The sequence below is a fragment of the Pholcus phalangioides genome, unplaced genomic scaffold (assembly GCF_987345545.1).
Source record: "Pholcus phalangioides strain wild (caught in Gottingen) unplaced genomic scaffold, Ppha-v1.0 ptg000015l_1, whole genome shotgun sequence".
Taxonomy (NCBI): Eukaryota; Metazoa; Arthropoda; class Arachnida; order Araneae; family Pholcidae; genus Pholcus; species Pholcus phalangioides.
This window is the reverse complement of record NW_028301608.1, coordinates 46795702-46819447: the sequence shown is the minus strand read 5'-3', so window position 1 is coordinate 46819447 and position 23746 is coordinate 46795702. Positions and strand designations below refer to the sequence as shown.

The 23746-nt window shown below is 37.9% G+C and overlaps 1 protein-coding gene across 2 annotated transcripts in view; it reads left to right on the top strand.

Annotated features, from left to right (window-relative positions):
• The window catches only part of pnt (ETS transcription factor pointed), a 69282-nt gene extending 48673 nt beyond the window's left edge, over window positions 1–20609 (top strand). For both annotated transcript variants that reach the window (XM_089243637.1, XM_089243638.1), the window contains 6 exons: window positions 1467–1583; window positions 2225–2425; window positions 13665–13859; window positions 18534–18758; window positions 18865–19209; window positions 20136–20609. In XM_089243637.1, the coding sequence (XP_089099763.1) occupies window positions 1467–1583; window positions 2225–2425; window positions 13665–13859; window positions 18534–18758; window positions 18865–19209; window positions 20136–20476 (1424 nt within the window). In that variant the 3' untranslated portion in view covers window positions 20477–20609. The remainder of the gene's footprint in view (window positions 1–1466; window positions 1584–2224; window positions 2426–13664; window positions 13860–18533; window positions 18759–18864; window positions 19210–20135) is intronic.
• The last annotated feature ends 3137 nt before the right edge of the window (window positions 20610–23746 follow it).

Below are 23746 nucleotides of genomic sequence, written 5' to 3'. Positions count from 1 at the left end.
TTCCCCACGTTTCCTGTCCATTATGAGATCGAAATTGATCACAGACTGGAAAACGTAGTTTGGATTGTGTTGTATGTGATGACCATCTTTTTTTTTTTCTTTTCTCTTCGACCTTTCCTTTGATTGCGGTTAAAAAGGAGAAAAGTAGGCGTTCGTTCGACTGAGAATCATTTTTTTTCCCCCTTCAAAATAAAATCACTATACTCAGTTGTCACACGAAAAAAACCTTATAGCAATCTCTCCCTCATCAGTTTTTATCCTCACGTTTGTGGTTAGAGCAAATAACGAACTCATTATATTTCTACATTGTATCCGTTCGTTGTCGTGCGATGCTGCCATCTATCGACGATCGTATTTAACATCCTTGAACAAAGAACTTTGTTTTGATCATGAACAATAACATTCGAAATGTTTAATTAAATCGTACTTTGGTGCAGCCATTATAATTCTTTTCGTGGAGAATAGTTATATTGGAAATAAAGATGATGATAACCGTATATTTTGGCGGTTTTTTATGGAATTTTACATTTAATTTGCATTTTCTGTAATATTAAGGTAGGCAACGTCAACATGTTGCTTGAGAACACCGCGGTGCTCTCTGAAGAGCGCGAGAATGTTTCATGCGTGTGCTCACGGTGTCTTGGCTGAAACCTAACTAAATCAGCCCCTCCCCCTGCCTCCAAGTTGCAATCAAGAATTCGTGTCTATGGACTATAGTTTTTCTTAGTACTCCCCCCCCCCCCCCCCCCATACAGAGCCGTCTTAAGAACATCATGGGCGGGCCTCCGGGCCAAGTGATTTTGCTGAGGCCCTACCTGGCTAATTCTCGAAAGTTTGACCCGGCTCTCATTTTTGTTAGGCCCCCCCTCTTCTCTTGAGGCCCCTGGGCCGTGCCCGGGTGTGCCCATGCGTTAAGACAGCACTGCATGTGGGATACCTTATCACTAGGCCGTAACTAGGATTTTTGCCGCACGGGACAAACATTATTTTGCCACTCCCCCACAACTTTAAAATTCGATAATTTTATAACGGTGTTCTTTGTTCCCACCTAAAATTTCTGCCTCTTAAATTTTGCCGCCCGGGGCAGTTGCCCCTCCCCCAGTTACGGCCCTGCCTTATCACACACCTTAGATCCCATTATTATGAAAAAATTCAGTGAAAACAGAGTAAATAAAAACCGTTTTCGACTGTGCAGTACTTGGTAAATGTTGGCCATGGCCTTAGTGCTTGGCTCCAACTAGGGAAGTTGAGGGTGACCGGGCATTTGCCCCGTGGTCGGGTATAGATATGAGCTTTCTTACTTCTATTTTTTCACATTTCATAATTGTTCTAAAATCAATTTATTAAACTGGCAGAGAACCGCTCGTGAAACTCCTGGACAAGGCAATCTTTACATTCATCACCTCAAAATATCATGTTGCTTATTCAAATTGGTATATGAGACATTTTTCCTTGTTTTTTTGCAGATTTGCCTGCGCAAGTGCCACCACTGACTCCAGGAACGAATCAAAAGATGACGCAGGCGCTTAGGGCCAGTTTCAGCAGCTGGGAGAAAGAACGTTCCCAACGAAATATACCAAAAGGTGAATTATTTACAGGGCTCATTTATAAATCATTTTTGGTCTCTAGTTTCATCAATGCACTATCTTTATCGTCGGCGTTCAAGCAGAAGTCACCAGGTCCAGTTTTGAGATTTTGTCAATTTAAACGTTTTAGTCGTTATGAAAAATAGCAAAGATTTTTTTTTTAAAGATTTCCAACTCCTGCAGTAGATAACTGTTTCGTGGTTCATAACTCTGTGCTCAGATGGCAAAATGTCATAAGTCACTTTTACAAAATTTCACGATCGCAATTTTGTTAGCAATATTTTGTCAAAATGCGATATACCGTTGCTTTTTGATTTGTTACAATTTGCCTCCGTTGTTTCCTCATAAACTGACAGGGGAAACACCAAATTTTGCCACCTTCCAAAATTTTGACGAACGAGACTCCGAAACGCGGAAAACTCAATTTTTTGTGAAAAGTGACTTATAGCATTTTGCTATCTGAGCACTGAACTGTTCCTGTCATGAAATAATTAATAGGAATTTCTAATCAACTGTAATAAGTCCGTCAAAAAAAAAAATTTTATGGACTTGATGACTTCTGCTTGAACGCCGACGATATGTGTATGTCATGCGAGGAATGACTTCTTGACCAATTCAATTTTTTATGTATTTGTCAGATCCCCGTCTTTGGAAAGAGATGGACGTCGCCCACTGGCTGGGATGGGCCACCCGGGAGTTCAGCCTTGAAGGTGCCTCCCTACCGAACTTCAGCATGGTTGGAAAAGAAATGTGCTCGCTGTCCAGGGAACATTTCTTAGCTCGATGTCCGCCGTTCATGGGAGATATCCTTTTCGAGCATTTAGACATCTTACAGAAAGGTTAGTTTCCGTTCATTTAAAGGCATTTCACTACCAATTCAATTCGCCGACAATAGCCCCGGCAAATCGTCAAGGGACAATTCACTGCCGTATTCCTTTTGGGGAGGGGGGGCTAATGCGGGTTTTTTATTGTATGTGAAAAATATTTAGAAAGCAAAACTAAAGAAAATATGTACATGATATATACGTTATATACATGAAGATACGATGCAGCCATGTAAACCGACGATTTTTGTGCACATAATTCTAAGTCCAGGCTGTTGAGGTGATTGAGATCTCACCTGTTCCAGTGACATCTTAATGAAAGGCTTCTGAATTATTCTGGGGAGCCGATGTAGCTCGCGGATAAGTATTGAATAGGAAACAGCGGCGCCGCGGGTGGAAAAGGTTTGAGAACCCTTGCTCTATTTAATTCGATTTGAAATTCTACCGCTGAGGGACGATTTTTACCGAAGTCGGATAGGGTCTCAGCACTCTCAAAGTCGTTATGACAGACCTGTATCCCCGTGTAATGCAAGTGTCCAGTCCTTCATCTTGCTTCTCAGTGCTTCTTCTTTTTTTAGCCCGTGGCCCCCTTTCGAACCATATTTGCTTTTCTTGGCTCCCCCGACTTATCCAGCTCCTCTCCCACTCATCCAGAAGTGAAATCCTTTTTTTGCATATTGAATCGAATTTACGCATAAATGAACTATTTTGTAATGAACAAAAATTTTATAAATAAGATTGATCTGGATCCCTGGGCCAGAAGCGGATCCAGAGGGGGTGATCATACTTCCCAAAAGCCTAAATGCGAAAAATTAGTCTGTGACGTCTCTCCCATATGGGACGATCTCCAACAAGAGAGCCTACACAATAAATCGCCCCCTTCCGTCCTGGATCCGTTCCAACTCTGAGTTGATGTTTCTTCTTGCGAGGGTTTATAGCTTATGCCGTCTCCATCACACCATCTCAGGACAGGCTCTTATGCATGGCCGTCTGAACATCAGAAGTTCCCGGGCAAAGTGATGTTCTGGGGACCCCCATTTTTAGTATAGGAAGTAACAGTTAATATATTTGCCTACTCGCGAGAACATCATAGTACCAGATCTGATCATGCAGACCATTTATAGGCATGATGCCCCGGAGAATGCCCGGATAGGCCCATGCGTTGAGATGGTCCAGGCAGTAAATCACAATGTAGCGATATGGCCATAGTTGGTGCTTGGTGGTAGGTTCTATCAGGGCCGTCTCAAGAGCATCATGGGCCCCCGGGCCAAGTGATTTTTCTGAGACCCTACCTAGAAAATTCTTGAAAATTTCAATCAGTTTTCATTTTTGTGAGGCCCCCGGGCCGTGCCCGGGTTCACAGCAATTTTTTTTTCACAGCTTTCCGTGAGCCCCCCCCCCCCCCTAACTACCTTTCGCGGCTCCCGTTTCACCTGATTTTTGCTCGTGCGGCCCCTCCTATAATACTCGAGGACCGCAATGGATGTTTCACTAGGTTGCAAATCACTGATCTAGAACATTTCCGAAGGACGACACTTTCAACATTCGGAACATGTCTCCGTTCTTTTTCATGCTAATGAGACTGCGGTTTCTGAAACAGTATTTTATCTTGTCACAAGGAAACCGACAGTGAGATTTTAAGATGTAAAGCACCCCCTTGTGTTAATATACACTTTTGCATATTATCTGTAATGAATCCCTCCATTTGGATTTCCTCTCCTCTCGCTTCAATTAGAGAATCGAACCTCGTATCTCATTAAATATAGGCGTGGTTTCAATTTTCATTAGAAATGAAGTGCGTCTTCTCACAAAATGGACAGTACAAGGGGTTTTTTTTAACCATGTCGATTTTTTTTTCTCGTGCAAGGCTAAATATTGTACCTGTGTATTTCCGGAGCGCAGGTAACGCTCTGATTTCATAATATGTATTTCCTGTAAGGTTATCTTTTATGTCCAGTTCCAATGCGGGTGGAACGGAGGAGGAGAAAAAAAAAATTGATGGGGCTATATGTGGAAAAAATGCTCCATTCGTGCTTGGCCTGTTCGTGAAATGTATGGTCGTATCTCTTTATCGGGACATCCCACCTCCCATTCCACGAGGACCGAACAATTGAGAGGATGCGGGATTTACACAATAAAACGGAAATCAGTTGTGACTGCGTAAGTGGCTTCGCATACCAGGCGCCCCATAATAGTTTGGGGGAAGGGAGAAGCGCGCTGTTTGCAGTCAAAACTCGGTTAGCCCGACAACTCGGCTATAACATCAATAAACGGTAGTTCCCGAGCCGATTTTCTCGTAGAGAATCCTGGGGGAGGGGGTGCGCTGCATGTTCTAAGGAACGCTAGAAGCAACATCCATGTCAAGTGATACCTCGGCTAGCGAAGAAAATTCGTTTCGTAATCACGTTTGTTATCTGAAACGTGATTTCCCATAGGTTTCTATGGAAAATCGTTTAATTCGTTCCAGGTACTGCCAAAAATTTTAAGATAAGTTTCTTAAAACACCAAGGAGTGCTGCTGTAAAAGAAGACAAAAACTGAACGACTGCTAAAATGAACAGCTTCAAAATCGGATAAATGAGAATTTACAAGAAGATGAGATACACTGAAGGTATTTCATTTTACAACTATGCATACAAGGGCCGTGGTGTTTCTTTTCGGGGCCCCCCTCTTGAAAGGGTTATTATTATTATTATGAAAAACAAGTGTTAATTTTGTTGGGGGCGCCCCCTAATCCGGCTGGGGCCGAGGGACAGTGTTCCGGTTGCCCCAGCCTAGTTACGGCCCTGATGTACATTACCAACACCAGCTTGTCAACTAAAACAGTGTTTCTCGAAGCGTGCGTCGCGGCTTCTAGAAGCGCCGCCACGAACTGGAGATTGAACAACACTGTTGATTTTTGTGTGCCTATTGATGCTTTAAATGCATTCTTTTGTATTCATTTTTATGCATTCTTTGTATGGTAGAATATGTACCAAAAATTATTTTAGGGAGCCATAGGTGAACCATGAATCGTGCAAGGGAGCAGCGGGCGATGAAAGTTTGAGAACCATTGCACTGAAGGCTGGTGATTACACAACCCAGTCAAGTTCGTAGATGTCCCCATCCATTTGTGATTTAGTCCACTCATTTTTCTGCGTCTGTAGACTGTTTAATTTGATGTTGAGCGTCTTGCATTAAAAGACTGCTTACTCTGAAAACATTAGACTAATTAGCCACCATGCTTTATAAGGTTACTCGTGGTCATCTAAATTTCAATACTTCTGGTATTCTGACCAAGCCTTTCTTTGTTTTTTAAAGTATTATTTATCTTTCACTTTTCATGAAATGGTTCGAAAACTTTCAGAAATAGAAGTGGAAATACATATGGAAAAGATTCTGAAGTGAGCATGAGTTAATAGTATATTCTTTACATATTATTTATATACCAGCTGAGGTCTGGGACCCTCACAACTCTAGTAATATCGAAAAACTTTAATCCATCCAAAATAAATCCGCCCGCTTTATATTCACGACTGCTGGTCCTCTTTTTGTTTCATTTTCAATCTTAAACTCGAACTTAATCTCCACTCACTCATTACTTACCATACTTTATAAGGTTATTCGTGGTCATCTAAATTTCAATACTTCTGGGATTCTGACTAAGCCTTCGTATGTCTCCAATAGATTTGATCTACTCCAAAAAATTAAAACCAAATTTTGCTCCTACCGATTGTTTTAAATACAGTTTCTCTTCTAATACCATAGTTTGAATGGAATAAACTCCCCTCCACTATTGTTGACTCCCCACGATCTCTGATTTCTCGTTAAATTTTACTAAATACCTATGAATAAATCAATCGCATCCTCTTGTATAGGCCTCTAGGACACAACAATGTGTTGCATAAATAAATACAAGAAATAAATCGGACACAAGTGAGACTGATTCTGACGATGATTGACACGAAAATTCAGCTCACGACGTGTCTGTTTTATGTTAGCGCGTGCCACTATATCTGTAAACATTTTCTTTAGCCGTATCCTCATCCGTTAGTAGAAGCAGAAAAATCGCGAGAGAAATCTTTGTTAGCCGAAAAATACGTAAGTTGAGGTATCACTGTGCTAGGGCAGTGTTGCTTAACGTTTCTTCGCCCAGGGCTCCCTTGGACTTTTCCAATTCTAGTTGTTTGAGGCCTTTTTTCTAGTTTCTTTTTTTTTTTTTGGTGAAGAATCTAGTTGGAAAATTTTTTGACTGTTGGCAACACTCGCCCCGAGGAAAAAGATGTTCTAGGAGGCTCGTACTTGACTGAAAATAGCAGCTTACATTTTTACAAACAAAAAAAATCATGTACTAGATCATATTATGATGGACCCCTATGGATATGAGGCCCTTGGGCCCATACGATAAGGTGAGACCTAGTAGTTCTGTGCGCAGTTGGATTCGAACGGTGGTCACACTTTTCATTTCATATCAAAAAAAGGTTTATTTCTTCACTTAGATTTTTTCCCCATATAGATCCCTGTGGCCTCCCCCCCTAAAAAACCCATACTGGCTCCCCTTTTCCTTGATTTTTACTCTCGTGGCCTCCCTTATATTATTCAAGGTTCACAAGGGAGCCATATGGTCCATAGGCCGGGATTACACTATAAAAGTTTTCTAAAAGTTCTTTTATGAAATTCGAAAAATTCAACCAATAAGATTATCGGGTTTTTATTTTTATAAAAGGGATTTTATATAACTTTTATAGTGTAATACCAGCCTAAGACCGGGATTATACTGTAAAAGTTTTATAAAAGCACGCTTACAAAACTTTTATGATGTAATCCCGGCCTAAGGGTGAGAACAACTTTTTTAAAGAACCTAGTAACCTACATATTCTAGGAATCACCTAGAACAGTGGTTTCTTAACCTTTCTGAACACAACGATCATGTCTAAAACAATTTGGGGACTTGTGTCCCGTACTACGGGACATTCCTGTAATTTTCGTTGTCTCGATTATTTTTATGCATTTGGTCTGTTTTTTCAACGATGCTTATTTGAATTTGTAATAATTACTAAAGTTTTAACACACACACACCGTTTTCATAATATAACCTATGTTATAATAATTATGGCAAAACTTATATGAACATTTATCTCACATATTTGCCGGGTTTAACATTTTTTAAGCAATTTTCATTACGATTGGTGATTGTGCCTACTTTTGGCAATGTTTTCTGATGATAACTGGCGATGCCCCGTATTTTAAATTTGTTTTTGTTCTTTGAGTAGAGGTGTTTCTATTCGAATGGACAATGATCACACAAGACACCCGTCCCTCAGATAGAGGTGTCCCTTAAACAGAAGTTTGACCGTGGCTCCCATAAGGGCGGGGCTGACAGGGCTCTGGCCCTGGGACCCGGGCAATTATCATAATTTTTTGCATTATTGGCCGCAAAAGATTCGAGCCTAGTGGGCCCTGCTCCAAGATATGGGGGCCATGTGTTTGACTGTATACGATGACAGGGCAGAGGAGAGGCTGATGTGCAAGGGGGAAACTTTTAAAAGTTCTTAAAACTTTTTAAATAACCACACCCTGCACCTTTCGATGTGTTTCTTCGATGATATTCGGTAATATCCGTACCTGTAGCTGTACTCAGTCATCAGTTACTGGGACGTTTTTGGTCACTGTGTTAGATCCCACAGAAATCTCTCATAGCTCTGTGTTTTACAAACACCACAGTGCGATGACCATTATGGCATCCTGTTCAAATTCAAAAATCTTGCTTAAGTGACAATGAGATCCGATGACCAATGATTTGGTTCGTTGACAGACCATTTTTTTTGGAAATTTTGTTGAATTTTTAGTCTAGTCTTTTTTTTTTCTGGTCGTATATCTGAAACACATATCCATTGGATGATCTCTATGTCCTCACCTTTTTTTTGGCATATTGTCCATCCTTTTGTTATCCGTCCGTGGCGTTATCCTCTATACCCCTCCCCCATGATGATGATACGTGTGCATTTAAACGCCTACTAACTATCTATATACATCGGGTCTCTTCTTTTCACCAATTTTTCCCATCCGATGTATGTGTATGTGTGTGCGTATTTGGAGGGTTCTTTTTTGTGCCGCATCCGCTCTCTGACCAGTACAGTTCCCGGATATGGCCAAAACAGTGCCGTCGTCTATCTGGCTGTTTGCCCGAATGTTTTTCGGGAATCAGACGGAAGTTTCAGGAAGAAGCCTATTGTTAAGTAAGTTTCCATGTTCTTGTTTTCCAGACGGGATACAGTAACACTGAAAAATAAAAAAAAGGAAACAGCAAACATGGGATAAACAATAATATTGCTCATGTGTGCATGAGAATGCGTCTTGAAATCCGGTTGGCAAATTTTGTATTAAGTCGCTCGAATTTTGTGACTGCAACTTTGAAGACTAACAATAATAACAATTAATAACATCCATCAAAAGGCCCGTTTGAATCGTTAAATATCATAAAATAAATGTCCTATCTATCTAGTCCTACAGATGCTTCTCATTCAGTGATTACTTTTGCTGGAAACCCCAAGTCCCAAAATAATATTTAAGAGAAAGACAATACTGTGCTTCCAACTTACGCAAAATTTTTATTTAAGGAACAGGTGGGCTGCGAAATTTCTTTTAGATTATTTAATCCTGCATACCAAACTTGCTGGAAATTTATATGTAAGAGACGGACGTGCTGCGAAATTTATTTTAGATTACTTAAAATATTGTTGTTTCAAAAATTTTATTGTCTTTTTCGCAATTTTTTTTTAAAACCCCATCCGTTTGAAGAAAAATGAATTTTAAAGACCAAGTAATTTTTCCCCCTTCGTTTGTCCCCTGTAAATTACATGAATGAACGAAATGGAATAGAAAAAGAGACGTTTAAATTTTTAAAAAACTAAAAAATACATCCATCGGGAGGTTCGTTTGAATCATTGAATATCGTAAAATAATGTCACATCCATCTAGTCCTACAAATGCTTATTCATTGGTCACTTTTGCTGAAAATTCCGTTTTACAAAGTACGAATATGCACTATTTTAAAGAAAGAAAATACTGCGCATCATTTAACGTAGGAATTGTATATGAAAAATGAATGTGCACTGTATAAATTCCGATCGATTATTTAATATCGTTGATTCATAAATCTTATTAATTTTTGATTGAAGAAAATTTCCCTACTTTTATAAGAAATACATTTTAAAGATCAGATATTTTTGTTCTTTTGCTCTTTTCTACCTGTAAATTTTATGAACAAATGATTTCGGAATAATGATTAATGAATAATGAATAATGATTCTGAATAAATGATATTCACATATTTATGAGAATGAATTGATTTAAAGAGCGAGAGAGACAAACGAGACTTTTACCATGAGTAAGGTAAAAATCATGCATCAATAACATTTTATAATATTCGTGACGTTTCTGTAGAACATTTCAGCTGCTAATCGTAAATTGAATCTTATATAAATTTTTTTTCTTCTGAAGAAAAGCATATATTAAAAGAAATGGATACAAATATTCAAAAGAAAAATTAAGTACTGCAACTAGAGATTAACGGCGTTAAATCGGGTAGATGAATAGACATTTCTAGCCTCATATCCATTGAATTTGAAAGCTTAACTCCTAAAGAAATGAGGAAATACGTTTAAATTTATATTTAAAAAATCAACTGAAATTAATTAAGCAAGTATTCTTTTATATAGGCCTATTTTTTGAATTTCGTTGCCGTAATTTTTCTTAATCATCTTCTTTTATTATAATATTTTATTTGTTGTTATAATATTTATTCATGGTATTTAAAAAATACTTCTTTTCTGCAAAATTTCTCGTTTTGTTAAGAAATTTCTTTCGTAAAAAATTTTAATGTTCCATTCGTCGTTATAAAGTTTCGGTATAATGTTAGACACGACCTGAAAGTGTTGAAAAATTCAGAACAATGCAACGCAATTCTAATGATTTAGTTATAACTCTGTGTTTCAACTAAATCCGTTCTTGACGATATATGTCTGTTTTAAAAATTTTAGTGCACGTACATCGGAATTTTGAACAAAATACTCCCATTTCCATTAACTTGCAATGAAAATTATTCACGTGTAATTTCTATAAAAAATTTCAGAATAGATTATAAGAATTTTTCGATGTGACTCAATTGTTTAAAGGCTCCAACTTTAATCTATAAGGGATTGTTGTTACAATTTTAAGATTTTTTTCGTCCTTAATCACTCATGAACAAAAAGTTGAATAAATGTCAATAATTCTGTGGTGTTTGGTCAGAACATGTTAACTCCAAAATCACAGTTTTGAGATATAAGCATTTGCATTGCCATTTGAAAATAAAAAATAAAGCATACACACAAATGCAAATGAAAATGCCATACATGTTGTTTAGCCGTTCGCACGTATATTTGCGCATTTACCTCACTTCAAATTAGTTATAATTAGCAAAACTTACTTTTAGATCAAAAAGCCATTTTTTGGAGATATCGTGTTCTGACCAAACACCACAGAATTAATTCTAACACGTATGCATATTAAATGTTATGATGGCTATAAATTATTGTAAATATTTGGTTTATTTGAGAACTCAAATTATGTTCCTGCTATCTAATCGATCCAGAAAGAACTTGAAAAGAAAATTAACGAAAACAGAGAAAACGCTCTTCTCTTCTACACAATTAATTGTCGAATTAACGAAAATATTATTTTTAGTATTTGGCATTCCGATATTAATTAGCCACCACGATTTCCTGCGTATAATCCGCGTATAAAATTTCAGTACTTTGAGAAGAAATTTCATCGTACAATCCGCATATAGGAAAATATTCACCAATAATGAAATCATTAGCAATGGAAGGGTATGCGTTTTTATGAGGAAAAAAATTCGATTTTTTTTATGCCGCTTTTATTTTATATGCGCCATCTATAAATCAATTTTTTTCCCCACAAATTAATTTAAAAATATTAATTTCTGTTCCAACTTCCCAGAAAAAAAATATTTCAGATTGTACGCAGCGGTGAACAATCCACGGATTATAAGAATAAAAATACGGCAAAACCGAAAAGCCTCTAAATCGGCGATTCCCAACTTGGGGTGATTCCCACGCCCCCCACAAGGGAAGGCAGTTTGATTTTTAAGGGGGGGGGGGCAATTTGAATTTTTCTATGAAGGTTTGGAAGCTTCCGAACTCCCTTAGTTTTTTTCAATATCAGTTCAAATTTGCAATTTTTAAACAATTTCTTGATGAATTCTTTCTTTTATTTTTCTCTTTCAGTAGAGAAAAGGTTTTACTAAGGGTTCTTAATGTTTTGAGTTCAATGGAAAATTTATGCCAGTAAGATCCACGGACCCCCCTGTGCCAATAAAACGAAGAAGAAATAAAAGCCACGAACTCCTTTTAAAACAAATATTCTGTGTGTAGCAATGTCAAAACAGTGAGTTTTGTTTTTTAATCCAAGCTCACGGTCCCCCTGACTGAGTACCGCTAAATTTAAATAAGTAAAGGCAGACAGAAATGGGGAAGGGGCAAAAACCCCTGATTTAAAAATTTAAGGAGGCAAAGCAAATAATAATGGTTCTTACATTTGAAAACAAAAAACAAACAAAAACTTTGTTATGGACTTATGAAGTTTCACCCGGGGGAGAGAGTACCCCCCCCCCCCCCCTCGACAAAAGTATGGGGTGGGAGACATCAGGAGTACAGAAATGCTTTGGTGTGGTTTTTACTTCAAAAGAAAAATACCATATGGAAAGTAAAAAATTTGGGGACCCCGGTACAGACTTTTTAGCTAAATAAACCACCCGATAATCAAGGTATAACCATTATATAATGCAATTGCATACGTATAACACATTTTTAAAAGAAAAATACAGTGGATCCCGCTTATAACGTTTTACAAAGAACTGCCATAAAAACGTTGTAAGCAAACGCTTCAAACGGGAAATCTCTGTGAGTATTAGTAAAAGTTGGGACAGCAAAACTTAGTCGTACTAAGCGGAAAAACGTTCCAAGTGGGAATGTTATAAGCAGGATCCACTGTATTATTTAATCGACTTTGCTTACCTTATTTCTTTGAAACTTGTCATGAGTCTATAATAATCCAAAAAAGGCGTGGATAAAAATTCAATAGAGATTTGGAGTATATCCTAATCTTAAAGAATTAAGATCATTAATATCCTTCGTTGGTCTGTCATCTCTTTTCATTTCTCTCAGCAATTGAGAATGAGTTTTAGTGGATAACTTCATCTGAACTGAATTACTTTTCTTTTTGCATGGATTCCTTCGAGGTGCTGAAAGGGCTCCTTTGACACGATGTGATATTCTCCAAACATTCACAAATTTCTTCCGTCCATTAAAATATCTTATCCTTCGATCAGGCTGTTTGATCACAAGTGAAATACACTGTGTACATTCGGAAATTTTCGAGATGTACAATTACAAGGCACCGTGTGTGTCACCGCGGCTTATTGCCAAGTTGTAATGGAAGTGGTTAATCCGTCGATCACAACTGTTATTTTAGGATAGGTATCATTTTTTTCCCCCACATTATTTGTCATTATTATGGACACCCGTTGTATCCGCTTCCTTCACTTTTTTTTGCTATTATATCCTTACAGTAAACGGGAAGGATATAGAAATCCGAACAATATTTTTGTGCCATCCGGCTAGTGCTGTGTCCGGCCCAGAACAGAGAGAGGGGTTTCCTTCCTATCCGTTTGTTCTGTCCAGTGTTCTACCTTGAAATAGGATATTTATTTGATGAAGCTTCACAATAATACTTTAAATATACGATTTTTTAGTGTTCTTTTTTTTTTTTTTCATTTACATCTATCCGTAGCTGCTTTTACAAAGAGAAGGATATCGAGGAAACACTAAAAATGTCGGACATTCAATCAAAACGGGAAATGTTTTAGGAATGATGACGTATTATATAGTGTGATTATTTGGACAGATGTCCACTAACACGTAGTATTTGTTTTCTCCTTTCCTTTATGGCCTTCAGTTTCACCTTTTACTGCAATGTTCGATGGCGTATGAGGGATTTTAATTGCCACGTTAATGAGGATATTTTCATTATTATTATTAGAGAACAGTTTTTATTTTACCACAAGAGACTCAGAAAAACCTATGAATGCCTTTTTTCTAAGTACCATTTGAGAAACAATGAAAAAAATGTTGAATAATTTCAATAATGAATGATTTTTTTTTTCATTAAAATGTATGCACCGGAATCTCACCTGCTACCGTCTTTAATTTCAGATGTGGAGAAAGAGCGCGCCACCCTAGAGAACGTACCATCCAACTTGTACGAATGCATGCCGGACTTCAACGAGTTCTTCCAGCAGAACGACAACAATAACACTTTCCCAGTCCAACAGGAACAGAAAGTGGCCACTGGTGTCATGAACGGAACCAACAGCAACAGTTCTGCCAACCAACAATCGTACATGGAGAGTGAGTTGAAATTTACATTGTTACCGGACGATACAATATTATTGTCTGATTCTCAGCCCACAAAAGCATTCATTTAGACCAGGTTTTGTCGTCCACGGACCCTTTGCGCCGATAAGAGGAAGGCCACGGACCTTCACACAATAATATTAAGCAGAGCTTGACAAACTGAACACGTGTTTAGGCGTCAGCCAAATTTCGTAGGAGCTAAGCATGGTTTTTGTTCACGAAAAATGGTCTGAATGTTTTTCCCGACTTCTCCGAGACTTAAATATTTCTTCCCATCATAAGGGAAGGTAATGAAATTAGAAAATTTATCATCAGTAGCTAGGATTTTTATGGCCTCAAAATCGACAGAATATGCTCTATAAAAATTCATTTATGCCATAAAAAACCTAAAAATATGCTTTTATAAATAGCCTGACCATATTTCCTCGAGAAAAATTACGAGAAATTACAGAAAATCGCTCTAATCAGTGTCAAAAATCATGCCATAGGTGCACAAATAAAATTTACTAATATTGCCGTAAAATCGCTAATGGTTGCCAGAAACGATGTCAAAGGTACATAAATAAAATTGCCAGTAATTGCTAATATTGCCGAAAAATCGACAACCATTGCCAAAAGTTATGTCAATGGTAATTAAAAAATTGCCAATTATATTGCTTAAAACTCCAACTGCGGAAAAAGAAACTAAGGAAAAGCGAGAGAACGTGGGGGGGGGGGGGTATCTCTCTCTCTCTCTCTCTCTCTTCATTGTTATGCTGAAATATGCAAAATAATGCTCCAAAATATGAAAATTTGCCTTAAATTCTGAAAATGAAAAATGCCCTAAAATTACTGAAAATCATGAAAAAATAAGTTCTCGCGTAAAAATAGCAATATATGTGAAATGTGTTAAAAAAATGCAAAGTTATAGAATTCTTGGCCCTAGTCATCAGTAAACTCCAATTTAGCAATCACAATTAGAAAATTTTAGGCGCCTGAGATTTGTCATAATAAGCACATTATAATGTAAACGCAATGAGAGTTGATCGTGAGCTCATCCAGTTCTCTTGAGAGAGAAACCCTCTAAAGACTCTCAAGGGGTCCATGCACTCTGATCACCACACATCAATATCATTTTACATTTTAAAACCCCTGATTTATGCAAAAAAAAAACTCGTATTTCGTCAATTATTAAAACATTTTTTTGATTGAACTATTCCAAGAGATCGCGGCATGTCATTTCACATCCGCGATCACTTCCAGGTGCACTTTCAAGGACATTTTTTTCCCCCTGTAGGAATCATGGCAATATACATTACTCTACCGTACTGTATATTACAGGGACCCCACTCAGAGGAGAAAAGGTCTCCCCCACTTATGTTTCCGGTTGCCTGTCAACAAACTCATCTACTAGCGGTAAATGTTTAGGATAACTTCCGACCTGTTGTTCCTCTTAAGAAAAGCGTTTCAAGACCGTTGTAATAACTGTCCCTTTCACTCAATGGCGAATTGGCAGAGAAGTCTTCCATCTCCCTTCCAATCCATTAAATGGCATCTGCAGCATCCTTATTAAGCAGGAAAATAATTTTAAGGCTCGGTCAAATATTTTACGTCCTCTTCCTTCATACATACACACAACTCAACTTAGTTCAAGTTGTAGCAGACATAATTTATTTAAAATCGAAAATTTTCCGCCCTTAAATTTTACCACATTGTGCAGCTGCTTATAACTAAACTAAGGAGTATTGGGGGGCTAAGTGAGGCCATATCGATATCCATTATAGATATTGCATCTATGAGAGGTATTGACTATATTTCAAGGCAACAAATTGAGGTAGTGAGTGCGTGGTCAAGAAAATTAGATTGGACAGTCAGGAATGCGGCGGAACCTTAAATCTTCTTCTGTGCCTTTTGAGGCTTTAAAAAAACAGTGTCCTAAATACAATGCCCTTATTACAGGGTTGGACAAATTCCAGGCAACTGGTCACCATGGTGACTAAAAAATTGACACTGGTGCCTAATATTTTTTATATCCTGTCAATTGAAATCGTAGGACAGCACAAAATTTTCGTAAATTATTTCAAGTGTGTCTGCTGGGAAAGGGGTCCCTAAAAGTCCCGACCAAGTCAAAAAATATACTTTTTTTGGACAAATTTTGTCGATGAAATAAAGCCTGGCACCTAAATTTTTTTTTCTGATTTGTCAAATCCTGTCTTATTAAAGGTCCTTATAAAATCTCGTTTGTCTCAGTGGCTGCGACGCCACTGCCTGGTAATGTTCAGATGCACGGCGTTAATGGTAGTGTGTAGTGTGGATCCCATCTAATTTTATTTGATCCACATTCAATGTTTTCAGTAATTTTCTGTAAACAGAAAAAAGCTCCGCGGGCCATGCATTGAAGGACCCCCCCCCCCCCCCGCCCTCTGTCCCCGGGTTGTCGCGGCAGAACGGTTGAGAGTCACTGGAGTATTGGTTGGATCTGGCTCTTGTATCGTGATGGCATCATGGAGATAGATGCCTCTTGCTGTTTTCTTTCCTTCCTGATCATTCAGTCGGTACCTGTCTAATCGGCAGAATTTCCGGCGAGTGACTCAGGCACGATCCGTAGTAACGGTTGTTTTTTTTTTCCTGGAAAGTTATTAGTTAGGGCATCTTTTTCTGTGTGTTAATAGTGAACGCGTTCCACGTCGATGATTTGACGAATCTTTACGTCTTCTTATTTCCTGTCTTCATTCATGGCTCTCCCTTCGAAACATCTTCTAGAACCATTTTGCGGACATTTGATTGGCGGATGTGATACGCTGAGAGATAGATATACGACGTGGTTTTCCTTTAGAAAATTTTATTCAAATAAAACAATTTTTTTTTTCCTTTTGGTCAGGAATAGTTGGTCAATAATTGTCAATTGACAATTTTAGTCATCTTGAGCTTATTTTGTGCAAGACTTCCGAAGAAAAATTCCAGAAATTTTTTTGTTTTCCAGATTTTTCAGGAATTAAGTCATTCGATTTTTCTTAACTACTTCTCTGGAATAGGGCTCTGAATTTTCTTCCTTTGAATTTTTCTGGAATGTACGGCTCAGTATTTTCACTGATCGTTCTCGGCAGTGTAGTATATTTGGAGAGTAACTATATCCAGCATATGCAGTAGTACAAGGGCGTAGCGAGGGGTGGGGGGGACTTGGGGGGTCTGCTCCCCCCCCCCCGAAATGTGAGAAAATGACCGAAAAAAGGGAAAAAGATGGCCAAATCCATTGTTCTGTCACTTTGGTCTCCCCCCCCCCCCAACGAAATTTCTGGCTACGCCCCTGCAGTAGTAGTAGTACCAGAGGCGAATTTAGCGGCGTGTGCCCTGTGGGCCCCGAAAAACCACACTTTTTCTAATTTAAGGGTCCCAATATTTTCTTCTGCTCCCGCGGCCTCAACCGATCTCAATTCGCCTCTGAGTAGTACTCTATTCAGTAGTATTTCTTCCCGATTATTCCGAAATTAGTGCTCTCAGTTGTTCCAGAATTTAGTGCTCTGAGTATTTTTCTCATTGTTCCAGAATTTAGTGCTCTGAGTATTTTTCTCATTGTTCTAGAATTTAGTGCTCTGAGTATTTTTCTCATTGTTCCACAATTTAGTGCTCTGAGTATTTTTCTCATTGTTCCACAATTTAGTGTCCTCATTTTTTTTCTGAGTCTTCTCTAATGATATAGTATTTCTTCCTGATTAAAAATTCTGGAATCAGTGTATCTTTTTTTTTATTATTGTTCTGGAATTTAGTGCCGTCAGTATTTATTCTGATTGTTCCGAACGTAGCGCTCGTTGTTTTTTCTTTTTATCAGACGAGAATTTAATGCTCTCTTTGGTATTTTTCTGTTTGTTCTGGAATCTTGTGCTCAGTACTTTTTTTTACAATTATTTTTGAATTTAACGTGTCTTAACATTTTTCCCTATTGTTCTGGAATTACTACTCTGAATATTATTTTCTGATTCTTTTGAAAATTTAGTGTTTTCAGTACTTCTGTGAGTATTCTGGAATTCCAACTGTGGGAATTAGCTGCTCCTTTTTTATTGTCTAGTGCTTTCTCGCTCCCCCCCTCCCAATTATTTTGAGATTGAGTGTTGTTAGCGTGGGCGCCAAAACAGGGGGCTGGGGCTATTTGAGCCCCTCCAATGGGTTTAGTGAGGAGGCTGTCCCGCCTCTCCCCAAAAATTCATGAATTTACAATGCAATGCTCCATTCCGCCTCCTGCGTAGTCTTGTCTCATATATATGGGAAGAATGACGATTTTCAGACCCCCCCCCTCCCCTCAATATTTTCTTCATGGTGGCGCCTCTGGCTATTAGCAGGGCCGGAACTGGAGAAGTGGGGGGGGGGACAACTGCCTCGGGTGTCAAAATTTAGGGGGCGGCAATTTTACGGGGGTGGGGTAAAGAATACCGTTATAAAATTATCGAATTTTAAAGTTGGGGCAGCTGGATTATGCTTGCCCCTGGCGGTAAAAATCCTAGTTACGGCCCTGGCTGTTAGTATTAATTTAGTTATTGATAAAGAAATTGGAAATAATTAAATTCATGAGGAAAAAATTTAATTCTAATTTTAATTCTTTTTTTAAACTTGTTATAATGTCTTGTCTATTTGCCTCTTCATGTATATCTTGAGTAATGCCATCTTTTATAATAACGATTTTTCTTTTTGCAGATGGTTTTACTCAGTTGGCTCACTCCATGCATAGTCTCAATGACATGAATCACGAGGAACTCGGCATTCATTATGAAGAAGCCCATGACTATGGTCTCGAAACTCCAACGGCTCACAGTCATTACCTGGACAATAGTCCAGAATTTTATCCAAATGCGCCAGTTTCCATTGGACAGGATACAAAATACCAAACTACCCCATTCCATGAGAAATCATATGTACGAGGTGAGTTATCCATTCTTTTTAGTTAGTTTCTAGTTTCATTATTACTGACGTGAATGTTCCAGAATGCGTGTTCTGTGAATTGAAAAATTTTATTCTCGTTATGCAGGTCGATACAACAATGACTTGGGTCTAACCGGAGGATACAGCCCTCATCACTACGAGCCTCCGTTCCAGACAGTCCCTTCTTCCGTACCATCACCAGAACAATGGCCAACTGATTTGAGCCATAACAATGCCGGTAACTTGCCCAACGGTCATTCGCCACATCATCAACAACAGCAGCAGCAGCAGCAACAACAACACCACCAGAACCATGCCCCACAGTTTACACCTATCCCAACCAGGGATAACACTTTAGGACATTTGGGTGCACACATGCACAGTCCATCTCCAGGTCATCAGGGACAAGGATGTGAAGTCAAACCTGTTATTCAAGCAGCTGTACTTGCAGGTAATTTGCGATTCTTACTCATTATTACTACACTGGCTTGGCCAAAAAAAAAAAAAAAAAAAAAAATTAATTTCAGACTTCATTTTATTGCCGACATGCTAGTCCAGAACAGGCGCGGATCCAGAATGATGTGTCGGGAGGAGTGAATTGTGGATCGTCTCATATATTTTATAGGACAAATAAATTCCCCCCCATATTATTTGGCTCTTGGGTGGGTTGATACCTGTCACGCCCCCCTCTGGATCCATGCTTAAGTGAAGGCAGGCATTTTCAGCTGTGAATGGAGCAGAGGCAGGTATCTTCAGCTGCGATCGGAGCAGAGGTAGGCATCTTTAGCTGCAAATAGAGCAGAGTCAGGCATTTTCAGCTGCAAATGAAGTCGAGGTAGATGTCTTCAGCTGGGAATAGGCATCTTCATATTGAAGATGGAGCAGTGGCAAATATTTTCAGATGTAAATGGAGTGAAGGCAGGCATCTTCAGCTGCTAATGAAGCTGAGCAGGTGGTTTTGTGGTGAGATGCGACACATCTATGCAATAAGCAACTTATTGAGTAGGTACATTTAGGTGAATTGGATCATCCTGCATTTTATGGGACAGACAAATTTCTCTTATATTATTCGGCTCTTGGATGGGGCGATTGCCCTCCATCACCCTCCCTCTGGATCCGTGCTTGGTTCAGAACAACAGAAACAATTCCAGATCATAACACTTCTCTTATTTTATTAGTAGGTGCAATCAAATAGTTTAAGTCGTTTTTAGTCCTGGCTCATGGCCCCCACATGGGTGGGGCTGACAGGGCTTCAGTCCCAGGGGGCCATGATCCTGGCAGTATATTATGATATACTAATATTTTTCCTTTGTCCTTTCAACCTATCTGATAAGCTTTGGTTGATTTCTAATGAGAATTTCACTTATATCTCCGCAGGAAGTGGACCCATCCAGTTGTGGCAATTCCTTCTGGAGCTCTTAACCGACAAATCTTGCCAGGGATTCATCAGCTGGACCGGAGACGGATGGGAGTTCAAGCTGACCGATCCGGATGAGGTTGCTCGCAGGTGGGGCGTCCGTAAGAACAAACCCAAGATGAACTATGAAAAACTGAGCAGAGGACTCCGTTATTATTACGATAAGAACATCATCCACAAAACTGCTGGAAAACGCTACGTGTACCGTTTTGTCTGTGACTTGCAGAGTCTTTTGGGATACACTCCGGAAGAACTCCACGCTCTTGTAGATTTGAAACCGGACAAAAAAGACGAAGACTAAGGAATTTCAGGACAAAAATGGGAAAAACCGATTAAAAAAATGGAGCTTATTTGCATATTTCTTTCCCTATATATTTGTTGCTCCCCCCCCCCCATTTTTCCCTTAGTGTAATGTGTTATGCTTTGGAGGCAGCTTTTTTTCCCCTCAATTTTTTTTATTATGTTGTCTGCAATAATTATTGTTTGAATGTGTATCCTTTGTTTTACATGTTTCACGTTCAAAGGAAGGCATGTTCGAGGAATTAATCATTATAATACATGGCGATTTCTTATAAAGTTAATTTATTCATCTCAAATAATAGATATCTCTAACCAAATCTTCATGCTATGAATCGTTATGGTGCAATATCGATAATTTTAATTCAGGTTTTTTTTCCCCTAAACCGAACGAAAAGTAGAAAATTAATAGGCATAATTTAAAAAATTGTCATGTGTTATGTATAACAATACAGGGCTTGCACAAATGAATGACACGATTTTAAAAGTTAATATTTTCAAAACCATTACACCTAATATAATCTGTGATACATAAAAATAAAGAAAAACATGCAAAGGTTTTTTTCAACACTCATCTAAGCGTTCTATGGAAGTGCTGCCATCTATCAAGTGATGTTGAAAAAATACTTCGAATGTTTTTCCATTATGTTTATGCATCGCACATTACATTAGGTGTAGCATATTTAGTTTTGAAAATATAATTTTAAAAATTGCGTCATTCATTTGTGCAAACCGTGTATATTATTGACAGACACACTTTCATTGATGAAATGGCCAGCAATATCTCTTCGAATATGCCATCCAAATATGGATACAAAGCATAGTCCGATTCACCACAATGGGATGTAGCAAGCAAATTTATGCAAATTTCCGAGTGAATTATATATATATTTTTTTTTTCATTTTTTTTACATATTTGCTTGGATGGAAATATGTGAAAGTATTTTTCTTCCCTTCGTTTACAAAGCTTTTATTTTTCCCCTACACATATGGGAAAATGAAAGCGGCTATTGTAGATTGCATAGTTATGTATGTAAAATGTGTCATGTGCATGTAATGTTATTTTTGTAGATTTTTTTTTTTCTTTTTAGTGTGGTTCTTTTTAATATAACAGGGACATGTAATTGCTATTGGAAGCAAGCTTTAACATTGTATAATCACAATATTTTTTTATTCTCCTCTTTATGCCTCAGAAAACTGGTTTCACGAGTGCATGAAGCAATCGCTTTAAAGCATCTTTGATAAAAGCGTATTCTTTTTTATGAGGCTTTACATGGAATTCAGACGTATCGTTAGCTTTATCATGTTATATATTTCATGTTCAGGGTTATTATTATTCTTGTGATAAAGTTAGTGAACAATGTTCATCATGGCTGTACATTAACTCGAGATGATCTCCATTGTCTAATCAATAATTTTTTTTTTCAATGTACTTCCTCGCTTTAGATGGAATTCAAGTAGGGAAAAAAAAAACGAGAAAAACTTTTATGTGATACACGTTTTTATTCTATCAAAGCTACTCTTTTTTTTATATATATATATGTGTTATATTATATATATATTATATATGTATGTTAAGGTGTTTATTATATTGGAAAAAAAAACCATGTTTTTTTAGAAAAACACACCACGAAGTGCCTTAGGTGTTATGATTTTTTTCTTTTTTTTATATATATAATTAAAAATAAAAAACTGGTAATGATAAAAAAAGTAATAATCAAAGATGTTGTGCGTATGAAGATTCAAGTAAATTCCTGTAACTTTCTGTGCGAGATGAGTATAAAGCAGACAGATCTTTTTGTGTGTATTCGAGTTCTTGTCCCAACGCACATTTTCTGATGTGGTCGAGAATACGTTGTCTGGATAATAAAGGACACTTTGAATGTATTATTGTAGTCTTTTTGTCTTCGTGAATGGATTTCTTACTGTGGGTGTCAAATTTCTTAGCTACTGCAATTTTCCAGCATATAAGCACTTGAGATTTATCAGCCGCACTAAAATAAAAATTTACCATTGAAAATAAAAGTTTTGTAGAAAAGAAATGTATAAAATAGTTTTTGTAAAAAAGTAGCTTTTTTTCACGCCACATCCTTTAATAAGTCACTCGCAATTTTCATTCTGAAATCAAGAACTTTGGAAACTCACTTTTCCGTGTAGCGCCACCTTTACAGCATCATGCCCTCCACCCAGGCAAAATGATATTCTGAGGCTCTCTATACCTGGTTGGAAGTACCACCTGTTAATACATAACAAGGTTTGGAATCAGAATTCACGGAAATTCTGGTGCCAGATCTCATTACGGATGATTCTTGTGCAATTGAGGCCATGCATTAAGACTGCCCTGTTCCTTTGTAACTCTTATGACTATACTATTTCATTGTTTGTACAGCAAAATTCATCAAACTTTTCAAACACAACACAAAAATGAACAAATAACTTGGGTCACAAGATTCTGGAGAACTTAGCATGCTTGTGCACCGTTGGCACACCTCTACATATGTTTACAATAGAATAGTGTCACTATACCAGCAAAGTGCAACTGTTTTCTAACCACAACAAGTACTTTTACAGTGAGACCTCAGTATAATGTCATAGCTTTTAATGTCACTTAAGCCCTGTCAGGGTAATAGCGATTTAGAATTACTTATTATCAAGCCACTTTTATTGTCTCCACGGATCACATTAGGCATCACCTACATAGGTCCGACTGTATATATATGTTCATAACATTTTTGTAGGAGTTGGTTTTTTTTGGACAGAGAATATTAATTACATGATACAGGCATTTATAGAATTTTACAAATTTTATTTCTGAATGGGCAGTGGAAGGGGTAATCTCAGGACCGTCTAAAACACATGGGCTACTGGCTGTCGAGTTCATGGGGGGTGGGGGGAGAAACTCCATAATGAGATCCGGTGCTTTGATTTTGAAATGTATGTTTCCAATCAGGTAGAGAGGGTGCTACAGTATTATTCTGCTCAGGAGCAGGGCAGATTCTGAACATTTTCCAAAAAAGCGAATAATATTTTTTTGCTGATAAAAAATTGCCCCTTCCCTTTAATTAGAGACTTCTGCGGCTGCCATGATGCTCGAGATGTTTCAATACAAAGTAGCACAAACTGTGCATGCCCATGCCCTGCTTTTAAAGGAACTGTTATGAATTTGTCCAGGATTATTTTATCATTCTTAATGATACTACAAACCTAATTCACTCCATAGTTCTTATCCTGTGAAGAGCAAGAATAAGGAGGTGACTTATGTTAAATTTATTTC